The sequence below is a fragment of the Leptodactylus fuscus genome, chromosome 8 (genome assembly GCF_031893055.1).
Source record: "Leptodactylus fuscus isolate aLepFus1 chromosome 8, aLepFus1.hap2, whole genome shotgun sequence".
NCBI lineage: Eukaryota > Metazoa > Chordata > Amphibia > Anura > Leptodactylidae > Leptodactylus > Leptodactylus fuscus.
The window spans coordinates 2,200,315-2,220,574 of NC_134272.1; the positions used below are offsets into that span (position 1 = coordinate 2,200,315).

General features: G+C 45.6%; 1 protein-coding gene across 1 annotated transcript in view; it reads right to left on the minus strand.

The window, feature by feature from the left end:
* Positions 1-13,278, minus strand: part of VWA3A (von Willebrand factor A domain containing 3A) — a 31,684-nt gene extending 18,406 nt beyond the window's left edge. Inside the window, exons 1-14 of the mRNA XM_075284873.1 lie at positions 13,268-13,278; positions 12,294-12,368; positions 9,242-9,320; positions 7,848-7,972; positions 7,315-7,392; positions 6,947-7,001; positions 6,301-6,399; positions 5,254-5,360; positions 4,364-4,489; positions 3,917-4,016; positions 3,761-3,826; positions 3,539-3,670; positions 2,712-2,850; positions 1,452-1,555 (exon numbers count right to left, since the gene is read on the minus strand). Coding sequence (XP_075140974.1) covers positions 1,452-1,555; positions 2,712-2,850; positions 3,539-3,670; positions 3,761-3,826; positions 3,917-4,016; positions 4,364-4,489; positions 5,254-5,360; positions 6,301-6,399; positions 6,947-7,001; positions 7,315-7,392; positions 7,848-7,972; positions 9,242-9,320; positions 12,294-12,368; positions 13,268-13,278 — 1,296 coding nt within the window. The remainder of the gene's footprint in view (positions 1-1,451; positions 1,556-2,711; positions 2,851-3,538; positions 3,671-3,760; positions 3,827-3,916; positions 4,017-4,363; positions 4,490-5,253; positions 5,361-6,300; positions 6,400-6,946; positions 7,002-7,314; positions 7,393-7,847; positions 7,973-9,241; positions 9,321-12,293; positions 12,369-13,267) is intronic.
* Positions 13,279-20,260: the final 6,982 nt, after the last annotated feature.

Consider the following 20,260-nt stretch of genomic DNA (forward strand, 5'->3'; position numbering starts at 1 on the left):
CCAGAGGTGCATTCAGCATAGATGGGGGTCTCAGAGGTGGACTCAGCATAGATGGGGGTCTCAGAGGTGGACTCACTATAGATGGGGGTCTCAGAGGTGCATTCAGCATAGATGGGGGTCCCAGAGGTGGACTCAGCATAGATGGGGGTCTCAGAGGTGGACTCAGCATAGACGAGAGTCCCAGAGGTGCATTCAGCATAGATGGGGGTCTCAGAGGTGGACTCAGCATAGATGGGGGTCTCAGAGGTGGACTCAGCATAGATGGGGGTCTCAGAGGTGGACTCAGCATAGATGGGGGTCTCAGAGGTGGACTCAGCATAGATGGGGGTCTCAGAGGTGCATTCAGCATAGATGGGGGTCTCAGAGGTGGACTCAGCATAGATGGGGGTCTCAGAGGTGGACTCAGCATAGATGGGGGTCTCAGAGGTGCATTCAGCATAGATGGGGGTCTCAGAGGTGGACTCAGCATAGATGGGGGTCCCAGAGGTGGACCCAGCATAGATGGGGGTCAGAGGTGGACTCAGCATAGATGGGGGTCTCAGAGGTGGACTCAGCATAGATGGGGGTCCCAGAGGTGGACTCAGCATAGATGGGGGTCCCAGAGGTGGACTCAGCATAGATGGGGGTCCCAGAGGTGCATTCAGCATAGATGGGGGTCTCAGAGGTGGACTCAGCATAGATGGGGGTCTCAGAGGTGGACTCACTATAGATGGGGGTCTCAGAGGTGCATTCAGCATAGATGGGGGTCCCAGAGGTGGACTCAGCATAGATGGGGGTCCCAGAGGTGGACTCAGCATAGATGGGGGTCTCAGAGGTGGACTCAGCATAGATGGGGGTCTCAGAGGTGGACTCAGCATAGATGGGGGTCTCAGAGGTGGACTCAGCATAGACGAGAGTCCCAGAGGTGCATTCAGCATAGATGGGGGTCTCAGAGGTGGACTCAGCATAGATGGGGGTCTCAGAGGTGGACTCAGCATAGATGGGGGTCCCAGAGGTGGACTCAGCATAGATGGGGGTCCCAGAGGTGGACTCAGCATAGATGGGGGTCTCAGAGGTGGACTCAGCATAGATGGGGGTCTCAGAGGTGGACTCAGCATAGATGGGGGTCCCAGAGGTGGACTCAGCATAGATGGGGGTCTCAGAGGTGGACTCACTATAGATGGGGGTCTCAGAGGTGCACTCAGCATAGATGGGGGTCTCAGAGGTGGACTCAGCATAGATGGGGGTCTCAGAGGTGGACTCAGCATAGATGGGGGTCTCAGAGGTGGACTCAGCATAGATGGGGGTCTCAGAGGTGCACTCAGCATAGATGGGGGTCCCAGAGGTGGACTCAGCATCTCTAAGACATTTATGGCATATCCTATGGATATATCCTGAGGGCGTATTACTAAATATTCCACCAATGTGGGAGGGGCCTGAGCGAATATTTCTGTACAACGAAGGTCCCTTACCTCCAGAAGTGTAGAGGACACAGATTTCTGTAGTATGGGCACAAATTCCTCCAGTGTAGAATAGGCATTGGGCGCTAGGATCTGATACAGGGTCATCTTTTTGGCTGCAAAGAAAATAATATTTATCACTGCACATACAGTAACCATGAGCGGACAGAAGATAGTATATACTATTAGTATACGGGTGGTCCCGCAGACTCAGGAGAGGTCACAATAGCAGAACAGAGGGGCCGTTTCCCTCTGAATAGATAAAATGAACCAGATTTCTCGGTTTTAGGAAGTCATTTCTTGGGTTGAAGATGGAGACCAAGGACAGTGCTTAAGTCCTGCAGATCATTTCATTTGTTTATTAAGGCGTCTGACTATATTTAACCCTTTACTTAGTTTGTAGTAACTGTAAATAAGCCTCATTTTTTGCCATCTCGAGGCTCCTATTCAGACTTATAGCAGTGTTTTACCCAATACATCTATTATCTATACATCTTTATCTATTTTGCTCTGTTTGCAGGATACAGCTAAACATCCCTCCCCATAGTATACAGCTGGTTGCCTAGGTCATAGACCTGCTCTCTCCTCTCCTCTGTATACTCTTTTCTTCCTCTGTCTATATACTGCTTGTAGGTTCTGAGCCCTGATAAGGGCTAGTAAAGTGTCTTGAGCAGTATCTCTGTTACCTGTGTATGTAAATCCAGAGATAATTGTGCGAAGCCGGAAGTGGAGGGAAGAGGAGACAAGAGGAAGATGAAATCCTGAGCTGAGAAGACCCCTCTATTGTGCCGGGATGTATCTACCCTATGCAATTATATATCTAGATAAGCTTCTCTCCTTGTTATGTATATGAGAGTTAGATTTAACAGCAGACACTCATACACCTGGTTACTTATTGTTTGATTTCTCCTCCTTCCTTTTTGCTCTCTTACTATTCATGTCCTGTTGGGTTGATGAGTTTTGTGTTTCTTTTATTGTTTTTTTTATTTTACATTTAATACAGAGATTTAAAGGGAAGTTACGACACGCTCAGTCCCATTCCAATCAATGTGTCGGTGTCTGTGCTTGTGTATTGGTATACTGCAGCCGCTGCAAACCGCGGATAGGAGGGGGAGGAAACCCTGACAATCTACTGATAGTCATCAATAAGAAACTCCTGGATTTCTGTATAACAAAGTAGGAAAGCTCATAAGACTATCAGGGGGGTCATGCGCGTCTGCCATACATGATGTCGCCATTTTCAAGATGAATCGGGACAATGTAACCTTTTACCTTTCAATCCATTTTTCTTGAGCCATTCAGCTGATGTTCTGGGTGAAAAATTGGGGACGTCTATATTCAGGGGTGCGTTGTGATTGGGCGGCTTTGGGAGAAATGCCGAGGGAGGGATTTTGGCAACCTCAGTTGATATCTGTGAAAATATGTTTTGAATTGGTAAATTCACATCTAAATTGGAGAACTGACTCCGACTGTCGCTCAAAGACACAACAAGTCCCCCCCAAAATGGTTAAGCACAAAGAGTCTACCTGTAAAAGTTGAATATGAATCACTATAATTAACTATTAATTGTATCACGCTCCCCTATATCATCAGCGACTGAGCCAGGAGTTAGTAATACAGATTATTCATATAAAATGGGCCCAACAAGAAAACCTACTCATGGCGGGGGGAGCAGTAAAATAAAAAAAAAAGTCATACCCTCCTCTCCCTGGCGCCTCGTTCAGGCTTCGCATCCCCCATTCCCTCCAGCACCGGTCCTAGCTGGACTCAAAGGGATGAAGCTCCCATGACTGCTGGGACCAATCTCTGGCTTCAGTGGTCACATGTGCAGCATCGGCGATCACAATTAGGGGAGAGAACGTAGAACGAGGCCTTACTGGAGTGCCAGGGTAGGTGAGTATGCCTTTAACACCCGGCCACCAGAGGAGAGCCCAGAAAACCCCTTTAACAGTACGTATTATTCTTTGCTTTTATAGGGCGCCCAACGATCAGACATTTATCACCTATCTGCATTTTGGCACACCCCCTATAAGAGCACGAGCAGGCTTCCCCTCTTGTATGTTACCACATGATATAAGTAATACGTTAGGAGCGCTCACCTTCTGTATTATACTGACACAGGTGTCATCCAGTTTTCCTTGCCGCAGCTCCTTGATTTTGTCCAAGATGTCTATTGCTTTTTGCACCTCTCCAAATATTAACCTGATATCAGTGCTCGCATAAATGTCATCCTGTTTAAGCAACATAAAGCGAACATTATGCTTGTATTTCAGTTAATAGGACCTGGTGAACGACTGAAGAGAACCTGAGATCCAGATTACCTCTCTCCATGAAGAGAAGCAATGAAAATGTGCTCCTACTGCTTCAGCCAGGGCTTGTAGATCTGCCTATAGTGGAATAGACATGATATTACTTTACTGTACTTGCTCACAATGGGATTCATACAATACTGTGTCACTAAGTACAACCCAGATTACCTGCCCAATGCTATCAAATGCAACAAGGTGGAGTTTAAGATTTCTTCCCAAAGTGCATTGCAGAAGGTAGTCAGAGAGGACATCGGAGGTCTGGTCAGGACTAGAAACAAGGACACAAGAACACCAAGATGTAAATGAATAAATGGACAATTGGGTGTTACCACTTGTGGGTTTTGTCCCCTACAGAGTCTGACACAAAGCGATCAGTGCGGAGCCTTCTGACAAGGGGAACAGTAACACCCACTGCTCAATGTATTATCATGTATTACATTCATAATTCATATTCAAACGCACAGAAAAGATGACCAAGAATTAAATGACAGGTAATACAAATATTGACTGAAACAGACACATCGTGAGCAGTGACAGATCCATGCCTGTTATACTTATACACTTGTGTCTAGCTTCTCCATCGTGTTATAATACAGAGGGCAATATAAATCATACCAGTTGCTAACAATAACCACGATTGTATCCAGGTCCGGGATGTGCAGAGCTTTCCGTAATGCTAGAAGTAAGTTACAGCCGCCCCGAGGCTGCAGCTCTTGTATCCACTGCCTGCCTTCATGTAATCTACAGAGAGGAGACAGAACAATCCTTTGTCACATAATAAGACGCTTTCCACAATACACACCGACAATGGGCACCGAGCAAATGAATAGTATCCTGTCCTTAAAGCCTTGGATATGGATCCCAAATGGAACGGAGTATAAGGCAGCAGCTGAAGGGATGGGATGAAATCCAGAAGGACGACCAGAGTATTAAGGCACCGCGCTTACTCACGCAATTTTCTTAAAACACACACAATTTTATTCCAAGTTGATACCACAACACAACATATATCACAACAGACTTGTGTGCTGTGGTATATACTTGGAATAAAATTGTGTGTGTTTTAATAAAATTGGAGCAAGCGCGGTGTCTTAATACTCTGGTCGTCCTTCCACAAGGAAATCTTGTAAAGGAGAATTCCTGACAGTAAGAACACATGGAGCCATATAAGGCTGGACACCTCCGCATCAGTCAATTGAAGACAGAATTGCTGAACGATGGACAAAGCCCAATAATCCTACTAATAATGATGGAGTCCATTTTGGTCCCTGTTATGGTGCCTGCCATATCACCAGACATAAAACCTAGAGGCAGGACTTTTTTGGGGGGGTTTGAACCTCTGACGCAGATGTGAACTTAGCCTAGGCTTGCAGGATGGAGGATCCAGATGATTTAGAGATGAGACTATTTTGCTCAATTTGCTAGACACGAAAGAAGGAAAATTATTATGAAGGAAAAAAAATGCTGAAGTTCCCAAAAGAGCCTAAGAATTAGAGATGACTTACACACGCAGGTTAACTTCTTTTGGATATTCCCATAGACATGAGACATCCGTTCCAAATGACATGAGGAACATCTTCTCTCTGGAGCTCAGCTGCTCATCTACAAGACACTGAATGATAGACAATGAATTACTCACCAAAGGAGAACTAGAGCATTGTTCTGTCCCAATGGAGGACACTGAGGGCGAGGGATTGTAAATGTGGAATGTCAGGTAAGAGAAGAAAGTGTACAAATATAACAGCAGCTATCCAGACTAAGACGTGGCCCCTCTTGTGTATGTATCACCACTGAATGATAATGTCCATGTATATCCTCAGTATAACACATTAGTATATAGTGTGTATACAAGTAATGTGCGAGGGGGGATCAGGGCTGAGACTATTACCTTCCTGCAGCACAAGACCAGATGTCTCTAATAAACCAGCTCAGGTTTACCAGAGCGGACGTTGTGACTGGACAATGACAGAAGGTTCCTAAGATTTTGGGAATTAGGATTCTTTAACTTGCTGGTGGTCATTAGGTAAAGATTGTGAACACTTAGTCTCAGCTGCAGATAAATGTTCCTGATGCTGTTGGAGGGACAGTGAGATCCTGACATCAGGCGGCATCTATAACACAGGAGAAAGGGAAGGGGGGGTCTGGAGAAATGGATTTTAAATGATGATCTTTTTGTAATAGTGGATGTCCATGCAGCTCCTTCCCTCGGCACCTCCAGGTGCGGGATGTAGGTGACAACCAGGGCCAGGTGCGGGATGTAGGTGACAACCAGGGCCACTGTTTCATTTTACATGCTAATCACTCACATCGTGGTGACTCTGATATTTTGGTTCTCTACTGTTCTTGCATGGTAACCCTAATACACAGAATACATTGTGGGGGCGAGCAAGTTGTTTGTCTGTATCTACAGGGTCAGGACATAAGATTGAAAGGTATTTTTAGTGGAATTTACCAAATATTTTCATGTCTGTGATACGATATAAGTTACAGCAATGTAGAGATATCCAAGAAAACCAACTGAATAACTTTACATGTCCAATATAATGTATTACCAAGAGGCCCCTTAAGAAATCCATTCTCCTTGGACCGCAGTTCAGATGAGACGAATCGATCAGCACTCCTACTTTTTTACCTTGGACAAGGCCAAACATCTACAAAGTGAAACATAAACATGTAATATAAAAAGACATATGTAATACGTATTACTGAGACTGAACTCTGGAGACCAGACGGGCCGCTCGCCTCCCCTACTTATATGTGGTCTCTACCACTAATTTCGGGGATCAGAAGGGGGGTTGGTCTGAGTATTGGCAGAGGAGGCTGCGAGTGACTAGGAACTGGTTTATTGCCTCATACTGTATAGCGGCAGAGCATTATCTTACTAGATGTAGTAGAGTCAGAAGAGCTATGGTAGTTACTAGGTTTAGCAGAGTTTCGTGGCCGCAGTATATATGTCGGCTTCCTCCTCCCATGTCACGTCTCCGAATACTTTGATGTTAGAAGTAATGCAGAGATATAAAGCTTTATGTAGTGAGATGTATTACAAAGTCCTTGTGCGGTTCACGTATGGAATGATTTCTAGGTGTAGGTACAGAGCAGGTATAAGCGGTGTATTGGCTTGCTGAGGGTCAGGCTCACCCCGATCTCCGCCATCTCTCACATGTCCCTCTCCTGGCGTGCTGGATATTTGTACATTACCTTTCTGTTTCCTTCCATCAACCAACCAATTCTTTTATGGAAGTCATCAATGGCCCTACAACATAAAGACAACCAATAATTGAGAAATGTCTGGCAAACGTCTGCTAGAAGCGTCTTCACCCTCAGGAGCTGCGGCCGTCTCCATACCGGGGGTCCCCTGACCCTTCCTCACCACACCAGGCTGGCGGAGTAGATTGGATTATACAAACAGCCAAACTCTCAGCTACCCTGCTCCTGTAACTCTGATAGAAGTGACTAGGAGACACGGACAGCGCAGTGTAACCCTTACAAGTAAGCGCTGGATTACTCAGGAATTTCTTCTTCTTTCATACTTATATCATTTCTTGTCAAGAAACGTCAAAACTTACTCCTGAATTTTCATTTCAAATTCACTGACAGTCTCTGCGGTGAGTTGGATTTGTTTGGACGCATTTCTAGTTGGTTTCCTGTAGATAAAAACAGGTCAGTGATAATGAAGGATATAAATATATATATACAGAGCGGCCATTATATATCTCAATACAAAAGTGTCTGTGAACAAGGCGCCCGGATACAGCCGTAGTCACAGGAGCGCAGCTGTTTTGCAGATTTTTGGTGGTCGGTTTGCACCTGAGTGACGTCCATTCTCACCGATCCTCATAGATGGGAATCTATGGAGGGACAAAATGGACAAAACCAGAAAATGTCCTACTATCTGCTGAATCGTTCACACGGTCTGTTATGGTTGTGTGAATAGATCCATAGACCTGCACACTTGTCTGTCATTTGTGGACTAATCACAGGTTTTATAGATCCTCCATTTCTAGATAAAGAATTGCTATTTTCCACATGTCAGGAGAGATCTCAGTAACTATCTGTCCGTATGATTGGTTGGAGAAAATCTATCCGGCATAAGACTCACATGACAATATTCCCCAGCTTGAGAAGATCCGGGATAGTGAGATGTCGGGAGTCTATACCATGGTGGAGAAGCCATTGCTCAGAGCAGCTCGTATCATTCACAGCATTCTCTGCGGCTGCCGATCTCTGCAGATATGAGAAGGTGGGAAAAGATATAAGAAAAGGCAAATATTAACTCTATAAATGGACAGTATGCAAGTCCTATAGAAACTCACACTCAGGTCTATAAATCTAGATTTCCATATATTTGTGGATCCCCCAGTCTGTACAAGTATCTGTGTATGTATGAAGAACGTCCAGCATGTATTTATCTCCTATCTATTACAATTATACCACTAGGTGGCAGCACACTCTCAGTCCCCATTCACACTGGTTGGTGGACTATGTTACTCCTCTGTTATATTCTGCCCCAACAATGTCAGAGAAATCGAGTTGTTCCTCACAAAACCTTCAACCTTATCATCTTTGTTAGAGACTGGACGACACAACATGTGAAGGATTTGTGTTAGTGTTGCAGATGTTTATAGAGGAACATGTCACGGCTCTGTATCGCTGAGGGTAAGAGCATTCACACGATGTAACGTGCAGCGTGATCTGGCACGTATACAGCGTGTCAGAGTTTGCGCGCCGTAAAAGCTTCCATTCATTTTAATGGGATCGTATACGCCGGGTTATTTTGCGGTCGTGATTTTGCAGCCGTATATATGCCAGATCATGCTGCACGTTACATCGTGTGAATGCACCCTTAGGCTTTTTCCTCATTGCTTCTGCAGAGCCCGAACGTCCCCCTGTGAATGAGAACAAGTGCACCTGAATGAGCAATCAGAACTTCATTCTCTTTTATGGGGCTGTAGTCCCGGCAGCCTCACAGAACTGACTGCAGAGCCGGCCATACAAGTGCACTTGGTCTTCATTCATAAGGAGGTTTCAGGGGGTCTTTTCAGGCCCCCATTCTCCTGAGCACTGCAGGACCCAGTGGATCTGACACTTATTCCCTCTCCTGTGTCTGCATAACCCCATTAACCACTGACGGTGATATGATTAGGCTAGCAATGAATTATTAGTAAGACAATCCCCGTCCATACACTGCCCCCTGTCAGGACAAATGGACATCATAGAAGAGGGTTCCCCTACTCAGAGCCACTATGGAGAGTCGCTCTGTAGAAGTCGCTGGTGTTTGGGCAGACGCCCCATGACAGGTTAACACTACACCTCAATGGCCGACTGCTGGATATAAAATCAGCTGTATACTGGGAGAGGGAGCGGGGCGATCACCTGATGGCTGCTCCTGATCTGTAACCCATTAGTAATACACAGGTATATGTTCAAAATCTCAATATCCCTCATATAAGGATATTACAGCAGGCCCGCACACTGTCAGAATATCGCCATTACCAGCAGATCTTGTGGCGGATTAACACGGCTCATCAGAAAGTGGTCGTCAGTCGTAAACTGCTTGTCCTCTGGTCCTGGGCTGTAATACAACACAAAATCATAGAAGCAGATTATTGTTAGTCACACAAATACCCACAGAATCATTTATAAGGTGAACCCTAAAAGTAGGGACACAATGGCGGAAGATATTTGACGCTGTCATCTCCCCGATCCTTCTCTATGGCAGTGAGGTTTGGGGCCCAGCCACCTACCCAGACCAGTCAAGGTGGGATTCCAGCCCAACAGAGAACTTCCACCTGGAGTTCTGCAAATACCTGCTCCATGTCCATCGCAACACCTCCAACATGGCCTGCAGGGCAGAGCTAGGCAGACTCCCCCTATGGCTCACCATACAGAAGAGGGCGCTATCATTCTGGACTCACATACAGGGCAGCAGTCCTGGCTCTTTCCACCACCAAGCCTGGCTGAGCCACGGAGCCCCGAGAAAAACTGATACCCCCCAACCAAGCATCAGCCATCTGCCAAACCAAAACCCCCAACATGTCCTGAACAAGGCTCAAATAAAAGGAGTCATTGAGAGAGACAGAGAGCGGTACATCGAGGAATGGAGAAACGCAATAAATAACTCCAAGAAACTCACCAATGTGTACCAATCCCTACAAAGGGACTACACCATGGCCACCTACCTGGAGAGAATACGCCACCCCAAGCACAGACAGACCCTGAGCCGGTACAGACTGAGCGCCCACAACCTAGAGATAGAGACGGGGCGATACAGGCAGACGTACAAGCCACGGGAGAAGAGACTGTGCCAGCACTGTGACCAGGGGGCCCTAGAAGACCAGACCCACTTCCTGCTACACTGCACCAAATACTCAGCTGTGAGGGCCGTCTACTACCAAAGACTCTCTGCCCACATCCCAGACTGGGAGAAGAGGAAACTCTACATCCTACTGGGAGAAGAAGAGGCCACTGTGGAGATCGCTGCCCAATACGTGTCCAGCTGTCACCAAACCAGAGGAAGATGAGACTCCATGGACTGTTATATTTATCCCAATACACCCGCCCCACCCCACCTCCCCATATAGCTGTCACCAACGAAGAGGAAGATGAGACTCCACGGACTGTTATATTTATCCCAAAACACCTGCCCCACCCCACCCCCACCTCCCCATATAGCTGTCACCAAACCAGAGGAAGATGAGACTCCACGGACTGTTATATTTATCCCAATACACCCACCCCACCCCCACCTCCCCATATAGCTGTCACCAACGAAGAGGAAGATGAGACTCCACGGACTGTTATACCCCAAATCAACCCCCCCCCCCCATACCCACCACTCCCCCCCCCTGGACTCCAACTCCCCCCCACACTTTACTAGTTTTGGCAATGCCAAATATCTATTTGGACGTGCCAATAAAGCCTGTTTGATTTGATACTGGAGACACAATACTGGTCATCAGCTTTAGATCAGCAGGGGTGCTACTACTGTATTCCCCGCAGATCAGCTTTAGATCAGCAGGGGTGCTAGAATACTATCACACTGTAGGTACAAAGATGTATCTAAGACTCTGTATACACACTGCATTTAAGCCTATGATCTAAGCTTTGTGTTGGAAATATCTTCTAATATAGAGTACACCCCCCAAACATGGATCAGACATATTTAACTGGGGTACGACGTGCTGCATGCTATAATAGAAAGTGACAGCAGCCTAACATAGGACACCCTTAGTCACATATGGATGATATATAATAGCGCTATATAGATACATCTGATGTATACGCCTGGTGGACACACAACTAATGGAAGGCTCAAGTACAATGTGCACAGAGTCTAAAAAATACTAAGCCATGCTCCATAAGCTGAACCATTCAGGCGCCCGCCGCGGCATCCCTGTCAGCTTCCCTGCTTGCATTTATACTTTTGGCTGCTGGAACATTAGTCAATGCTGAAGTGCTGGAACATCATTAGCGAAGAGCGGAACGTTCTGGATAATTGATATGATGACAGATCTGACCAGTTCAAAGCATAACACCTATAGAGCGCGCCCACTGCAAATGTTCAGCTCAATATTCCACCCACAAGTATGAACGTGCGACGGTCATATCCATCTCTGATCAATATATCGGCTGCACTTTACTTTCATGATGTAAAAATATCCTGAGGTCGGAACGTCCTTGTCTCTGCCCTACAGGACGGCACGTCTGTCAGCGCCTACGAGGAGGAGCGGCCATGTTATAGCTCAGGTCATGACGTTTTATTAATCACCTTTTCCAGCAGAGCTTCTCTGTCATTTATCTCCTTCCATGGAGTCAGTCAGGATGTCTTTAAGGCTCTGGCCCCACGGGACGTCCCGCAGCTAAAAAGTGCTGCAGGAAAAACTGCGGCGGCAACGCAACACGGTTCTTCTCGCAGCGCTTTAAACAGAAAGTTCGCAGAGTTTTCCTCCACAGACTTTCTGTTACAATTACACCTGTGAGGAATCCGCCGGCATTTCTGTAGGTATAATTGACATGCTGCGCGGTGTGTCCGCACAGCAGTTTTAACTGCATAATGGGCACGGGATTCGCTAGAATTCACTCACTTTGCCCGTACCTTAAATCAGTATATCATCTATGAGGGTCTGCCATTGTGAGCGCAACGTCAATCAGCGGCGTCAGCAAAAGGGACGTCACAGCCGGCGAGGAATTTCACTTCATGAAGACCCTGGAGCAGCAGGACCGGACCGCACTGAGAGGACCCCGGAGAACCGGGCATGGGTGAGTAGGATTTTTTTTTTTTTTTTTTACCTCCCCCGACCTATTTAAAAAAAAATTTTTTGCCTCAACAACAATTTTAAGCTCTGCTAAATTACAAGGCCATGCTGGCAATCTGAGGGGCTGAATGCTGCCTCCTGTCTGAACAGAACCTTGCCCTGCCTCTCTCACCTTCCCATTGCTTTATCCTGCAGCTCTGATTACTAACACTGATTTTAAGAAAACGCGGATCTTTATCTGATCAAGACTAGAGTGAAACATCGACAAGAAAAGAATATAAAATACTTACTAAGAAGTTTTGAAGAACTGTTCATTCTCCGGAATAAAAGCCATATTGTCTGTATGGGAATCCATTGGGACGGACCTGTAGAGATTGGGATGTAAACCATAAGCTATAACGACAGCGGGATCGCCGATAGGGCAGGCGTATTACTATACGATCACTACCTACAGATATGGGAACCTTCATGACATCCCCCAAAGGTCTAAAACACCCACAGTGTGTAAATAAATAAAAAAAAAAGACAAAAAAAACCCACAAAAAACACAAAAAGCATCGCCACTACCACCCGCATGTTATAGGTTGTAGCCCTGCCCCCAGCGACACAACCATCATAATGTTCATCTATGTAAAACTTACCGTAACACAGAGGGAAAACCTGGGAAAAATTCTATTTAGTAGCACTTTGTACTGATAAAAAAAAAAAATGTGAAAAACTCAGACATTTGCTCTTCATTTTTATTGACATTTTCTTCTACTTAAAATAAAGATAAAATGAAAAATAACAACAGAAAATTAAAGCCCAAAAAAGAAGCAAAAATTATTCAATAATAATAATAATAATAATAATAATAATCCTGAAAACCTACAAAAATAACCTGAAAAATGTGCCCAGTCCTGAAGTAGTTAAACACGAATCTGCTGCACTGGACACGATTACACATTCAATCTCCTGTATGAGAAGTGAGGGCAGAAGTGACCAATCACAGCTCAGCTCTCAGAGTCTGAACGTCACTGGGAAAATGTAACAAGAAGTCTGATTGGTCGGGGCAGGGATAACAAAGCCATAGTTTCTTGTGAGGCAGTTTCCATACAGCTGTAAATGTATGAGGACAGTATATAATTCTATAATGTACAGTCACGTATGGAATGAATAGAAGCTATGGCTGAGCATTTACCTGCATAGTTCTCTCCAGCGCAGTCCCGGATAATCCCGTCTATGGCTCCCCCTTCTACACAACTTCCTGATGCCGAGATGTTACCGCGTCTCCATAGCGACGGCTAGTACCATGCACCCAGCTGGGGGTGGCGCAGGTTGTGTATGAGATTAAGACATGTTTAATATGGGGAAAACTCCCGGCTAATACAATATGTGACTGTAGACTGATGTCTAGATTACTGTAGGGATGATTTAGTGAGCTGTGGGACAGAAGTCATCGTGTGAGGTGAGGTGGTACAGTCCGTTTCTAGGCAGACTAGTATGGAGTAGTGCGGAGTGTTGTGGTGATGTCAGTGCTGCTGCTGGTGGTGAGCAATGGTGAGCAATGGTGACAATAGTGACAATGGTGACAATAGTGACAATGGTGAGCAATGGTGGCAATGGTGAGCAATAGTGACAATGGTGGACAATGGTGAGCAATGGTGACAATAGTGGACAATGGTGACAATAGTGACAATAGTGAGCAATGGTGGCAATGGTGAGCAATGGTGACAATGGTGGACAATGGTGAGCAATGGTGACAATAGTGACAATGGTGAACAATGGTGAGCAATGGTGACAATGGTGAGCAATGGTGACAATAGTGACAATAGTGAGCAATGGTGACAATGGTGAGCAATGGTGACAATGGTGGACAATGGTGAGCAATGGTGACAATAGTGACAATGGTGAGCAATAGTGACAATAGTGAGCTGTGATAATGACACTGACAAGGAGGGAGAAGTCACTGAGCAATGTCACCATCACCTGAGCAATGTCACCAGTCACTGAATAATGTCACCTGAGCAATGTCACCATCACCTGAGCAATGTCACCAGTCACTGAATAATGTCACCTGAGCAATGTCACCATCACCTGAGCAATGTCACCAGTCACTGAGCAATGTCACCAGTCACTGAGCAATGTCACCAGTCACTGAGTAATGTCACCAGTCACTGAGCAATGTCACCAGTCACTGAATAATGTCACCAGTCACTGAATAATGTCACCTGAGCAATGTCACCATCACCTGAGCAATGTCACCAGTCACTGAGCAATGTCACCAGTCACTGAGTAATGTCACCAGTCACTGAGCAATGTCACTAGTCACTGAGCAATGTCACCAGTCACTGAATAATGTCACCTGAGCAATGTCACCATCACCTGAGCAATGTCACCAGTCACTGAGCAATGTCACCAGTCACTGAGTAATGTCACCAGTCACTGAGCAATGTCACCATCACCTGAGCAATGTCACCAGTCACTGAGCAATGTCACCAGTCACTGAGCAATGTCACCAGTCACTGAGTAATGTCACCAGTCACTGAGCAATGTCACTAGTCACTGAGCAATGTCACCAGTCACTGAATAATGTCACCTGAGCAATGTCACCAGTCACTGAGCAATGTCACCAGTCACTGAGCAATGTCACCAGTCACTGAGTAATGTCACCAGTCACTGAGCAATGTCACCATCACCTGAGCAATGTCACCAGTCACTGAGCAATGTCACCAGTCACTGAGTAATGTCACCAGTCACTGAGCAATGTCACCAGTCACTGAGTAATGTCACCAGTCACTGAGTAATGTCACCAGTCACTGAATAATGTCACCTGAGCAATGTCACCATCACCTGAGCAATGTCACCAGTCACTGAGCAATGTCACCAGTCACTGAGTAATGTCACCAGTCACTGAGCAATGTCACCAGTCACTGAGTAATGTCACCAGTCACTGAGCAATGTCACCAGTCACTGAGTAATGTCACCAGTCACTGAGTAATGTCACCAGTCACTGAGCAATGTCACCAGTCACTGAGTAATGTCACCAGTCACTGAGTAATGTCACCAGTCACTGAATAATGTCACCTGAGCAATGTCACCATCACCTGAGTAATGTCACCAGTCACTGAATAATGTCACCTGAGCAATGTCACCAGTCACTGAGTAATGTCACCAGTCACTGAGCAATGTCACCAGTCACTGAGTAATGTCACCAGTCACTGAGCAATGTCACCAGTCACTGAGTAATGTCACCAGTCACTGAGCAATGTCACCAGTCACTGAATAATGTCACCTGAGCAATGTCACCAGTCACTGAGTAATGTCACCAGTCACTGAGTAATGTCACCAGTCACTGAATAATGTCACCTGAGCAATGTCACCAGTCACTGAGTAATGTCACCAGTCACTGAGCAATGTCACCATCACCTGAGCAATGTCACCAGTCACTGAATGTCACCTGAGCAATGTCACCAGTCACTGAGCAATGTCACCAGTCACTGAGTAATGTCACCAGTCACTGAGTAATGTCACCAGTCACTGAATAATGTCACCTGAGCAATGTCACCAGTCACTGAATAATGTCACCTGAGCAATGTCACCAGTCACTGAGTAATGTCACCAGTCACTGAGCAATGTCACCAGTCACTGAGTAATGTCACCAGTCACTGAGCAATGTCACCAGTCACTGAGTAATGTCACCAGTCACTGAGTAATGTCACCAGTCACTGAATAATGTCACCTGAGCAATGTCACCATCACCTGAGTAATGTCACCAGTCACTGAATAATGTCACCTGAGCAATGTCACCAGTCACTGAGTAATGTCACCAGTCACTGAGTAATGTCACCAGTCACTGAGTAATGTCACCTGAGCAATGTCACCATCACCTGAGTAATGTCACCAGTCACTGAATAATGTCACCTGAGCAATGTCACCAGTCACTGAGTAATGTCACCAGTCACTGAGCAATGTCACCAGTCACTGAGTAATGTCACCAGTCACTGAGCAATGTCACCATCACCTGAGCAATGTCACCAGTCACTGAATAATGTCACCTGAGCAATGTCACCAGTCACTGAGCAATGTCACCAGTCACTGAGCAATGTCACCAGTCAGTGAGTAATGTCACCAGTCACTGAGCAATGTCACCAGTCACTGAGTAATGTCACCTGAGCAATGTCACCAGTCACTGAGCAATGTCACCAGTCACTGAGCAATGTCACCAGTCACTGAGCAATGTCACCATAACAGTATACGGGGAGGGCGTTCTATGGTGTTCTATAGCCGCAGACATGTCTCCTGCTCCAGTAATGGTGGCGGTGGCGTTGAGGCTTTGCAGCATCACTCCTATTCCTTGCCTGCTGCTAGCTTCTGGTGCACAGACACTTCTGGAACAGCTGATCTTTGCAGGGTCTGGGTGTTGGACCCCCACAGATCACATACTAATAACCTCTTCTGTGGATACGTCACCAGTATGAGAAACTCAGTTCAGGACTGGGCAGCCCCTTTAAGGCAGGACAATAGACGAGACTCAATGATGTTTTTGTCCTTTGTCTTGTCTCACGTTCACACTGGTCAGTTTGTGATATTACTGTAAAGAAATATAAATGTGAAAACCTTCCAGAAATCTGTGAGTTCCCCGTCGCTCCACTGCTAATGCTTTGGGGGTCTTTCTGGCAATGACTCGCCATACCGGCCTCGCTGGCCCTCATGGACGTCTTCAATGCCTGTACGGGGGTGATTTGCATTTTGGTGACATGGAAGCTGCAGTTGTAGGGAATATCCCAGGCCTGTAATTACCCCGCGCAGCGCCTGATCTCCGGGGGTTCAGCGCACTCCGGACTCCTCCTGCAGCCTGATGTATGGCTGGTAACGTGCGCCCTGACATGTCTGTACCACAGTTAATGTATTTTCTCCGAGCTCTCCGATCACATCGCTGGGAATGTTTTACCGGAACACATTTCTCTAATGGATTTATAATGTCTTCCTTAACTCCCGAGGGGCTGGAAGCGCGATCAGGATCTTATATTACATTTACACACTCCTTCTGCATGACTGGAGGCGGGGGGCTCGGGAAGTGACAGATCTGGACACGAGAGCTCCAGTTATTTAACCAATTCTATAAAAGGACATTGAGGTTTTCTATTCCCAGAAAGTTTTATTTATTGTATGAGATTAAACCGGGTCCGTCTGAGGGCCAAGAAAGATGCTGAGGTGTAAACAATCGCTTAAAGGGGTACTCCGGTGATTTATAGGGTGCCTGAAGTTTCACCAAAAACTGAAATATCTGCAGGGTCTTGCAGGTCAGTCTGTTCTTTGCTCTATAATTCTTAATACTTAGGGTCCTATCAGTCCCCCGATCCCCACTTTGCGTGTCCCACCTTGAATCTTCATTGATGAAGCTGAAGCAAGCCTCCAGAACACAGTGGGGGATGAAAGTGCTAGAGAGCCTACAGTTGCAGAGACTGATGCAAGTCCCCCGAATACAGTAAGGGAAGAATACTTGAGAGAACCTACAGAGGCAGAAAACTGGACACATGTGACCAAGGGATGCAAATGGATCACAAGGCCATCACCACTCACACAGCTAAGTAACCGATATGAAACTCTCATGCAGGCGGATGAAAATGACAAAAATAACCTATCAGCAAAAGAGGAAACAAAAGTCACCCAGAGACAATCAGGAGCAACAAGAAATGGTGTTGCAAGGAAGAAAAGAAGAGTAGTGGTTATGGGTGACTCACTGCTAAGAGGCGCAGAGGCAGCTGTCTGCAGGCCAGACTTAACCGCACGAGAAGTATGCTGCCTCCCAGGAGCAAAAATCAAGGATGTGGCCGATAGGATACCAAGCCTCCTCAGCTCCAAGGACGACTACCCATTCCTACTGATACATGTGGGTACAAACGACACGGCAAAAAATGATTTACCAACTATCTATAAAGACTTTGAAAATTTGGGGAAGACAGTGAAGGAACTGGATGCGCAGGTAGTATTCTCATCAATCCTCCCAGTTGATGGTCATGGCATCAGGAGATGGAATAGAATACTAGAGGTAAACACCTGGCTTCGACGGTGGTGCCGAGAGCAAGGATTTGGATTTTTGGACCATGGCGTGAATTACCTCTACGATGGACTCCTTGCTAGAGACGGGATACATCTCACAAAACCTGGGAAAAACATATTTGCCAGAAGACTTGCCACACTCATCAGAAGGGCTTTAAACTAGAAGAAGAGGGGATGGGAAGAAAAAAGAAAGACAAGAACATGCAGCTAAAAGACATACTAAACAAGGTTACTAGATGTGGTAAAGAGGACCCAAGACAGGATACTCAGAAGGAAATTACGAAAAAGGATACAGCAGAGCACAATCTGAAATGTTTTTACACAAACGCACAAAGCATGGGAAACAAACAAGGAGAACTAGAGCTGATGATACACAAGGAAAACTATGACGTCATCGGCATCACAGAAACCTGGTGGAACGACATGCATGATTGGAACATACAGATGGAAGGATACAACTTATTCAAAAAGAATAGAACTAATAAAAGAGGGGGTGGAGTTGCATTGTATGTTAAAAAAGAACACATCTCCACAGAAATTACAGTTTTACAGAATGATAATCTACTGGAAATTATTTGGGTAGTAATTCAAGGGAAAAACAATGATAAGGACATCATACTAGGCGTTTATTACAGACCACCAGGACAGACAGAAGACATGGATGAGATTTTTTCACAGCAAATGACCACGCTCTCAAAGAAACATGAAATAGTGATCATGGGAGACTTCAATTACCCTGACATTCATTGGGAAACCCACACAGCCAAGAGTAAAGGCTCCATCAAATTTTTATCCTCTCTAGCAGACAACTTCATTGCCCAGCTAGTAGAAGAAAACACGAGAGGAACATCCATTTTGGACCTAGTCCTAACCAACAAAGAGCACATGGTTAAGGGACTACGGGTAGCAGGGACACTGGGATTCAGCGATCATGCTATACTTGAGTTTGGGGTTGCAAGAAGAAGACCTGAGAAGACACAGACTTCAAGGCTCGACTTTAGCAGGGCAGACTTCAAGAGCCTGAAGGCAAGGGTTAGCAGAATTCCATGGTGCAAAATTCTTAAGCACAAAAATGCACATGAAGGGTGGGAAATCTTCCGTAGGGAAATCATTAAAGCACAGGAACTAACAATACCTAGAAGGAAGAAAAATGGGAAGCACCTAAAAATATCAGGATGGATGACCAAAAAATTACATAACCTGCTAAAAAGGAAAAAGGAAACATACAAAAAGTGGAAGATGGGAACTATACCTAAGGAAGAGTACACAGCAGTCTGCAGACTCTGCAAGACAAGCATCAAAGGAGCTAAGGCTGAATACGAATTGAAGCTTGCAAAAGAGGCAAAGAGTAAGGTAAAAGGATTTTGGGGATATGTTAAAAGCAAAAGAAAAGTGAAGGAGACCATTGGAGTCCTAAAGAATGACAAAGGAGAAACAGTTAACATGGTGGAACAGCAGGTGGAGCTACTAAATTCATATTTTGTATCCGTCTTCTCCCAAGAAACTAATGGAAATATCGACATTAATGGTTATGGAGATGAGGGGAAGGAGGACTCCAAGCTGACTATAAGCAAAGGTCTGGTAAGAGAGCACTTAGCCAAGTTACAGGAAACCAAGTCCCCAGGACCAGATGATTTACACCCTAGAGTCCTGAAAGAGATAGCAGAGGAAATAACAGAACCCCTTGCTATAATCTTCGGTAAGTCATGGGAAACAGGAGTGGTCCCTTTAGATTGGAAAAGGGCAAATGTTGTCCCCATCTACAAAAAGGGGAAAAGGGACGATCCAGGAAATTACAGGCCGGTAAGTCTGACCTCGATAGCAGGAAAAATCTTTGAGCAAATTGTCAAGGAACATTTACTTGGGTACCTGGATGGGAAGGCATTAATTAACCAGAGCCAGCACGGCTTTATGACCAATAAATCTTGTCAGACTAACCTGATTTCCTTCTACAACAAAATCACTGAATGGTTGGACCAAGGGAATGCCGTGGACATAGTATATCTTGACTTCAGTAAGGCATTTGATAAAGTATCACATAACCTTCTTATTGAAAAAATGATTAAGTATGGCTTTGACAAAAAATCCGTTAGGTGGATTCACAACTGGCTTAATGATCGGGCACAACGAGTAATACTAAATGGCTACACATCCAACTGGAAGAAAGTCAAAAGCGGGGTGCCGCAGGGCTCTGTTCTGGGCCCAGTACTTT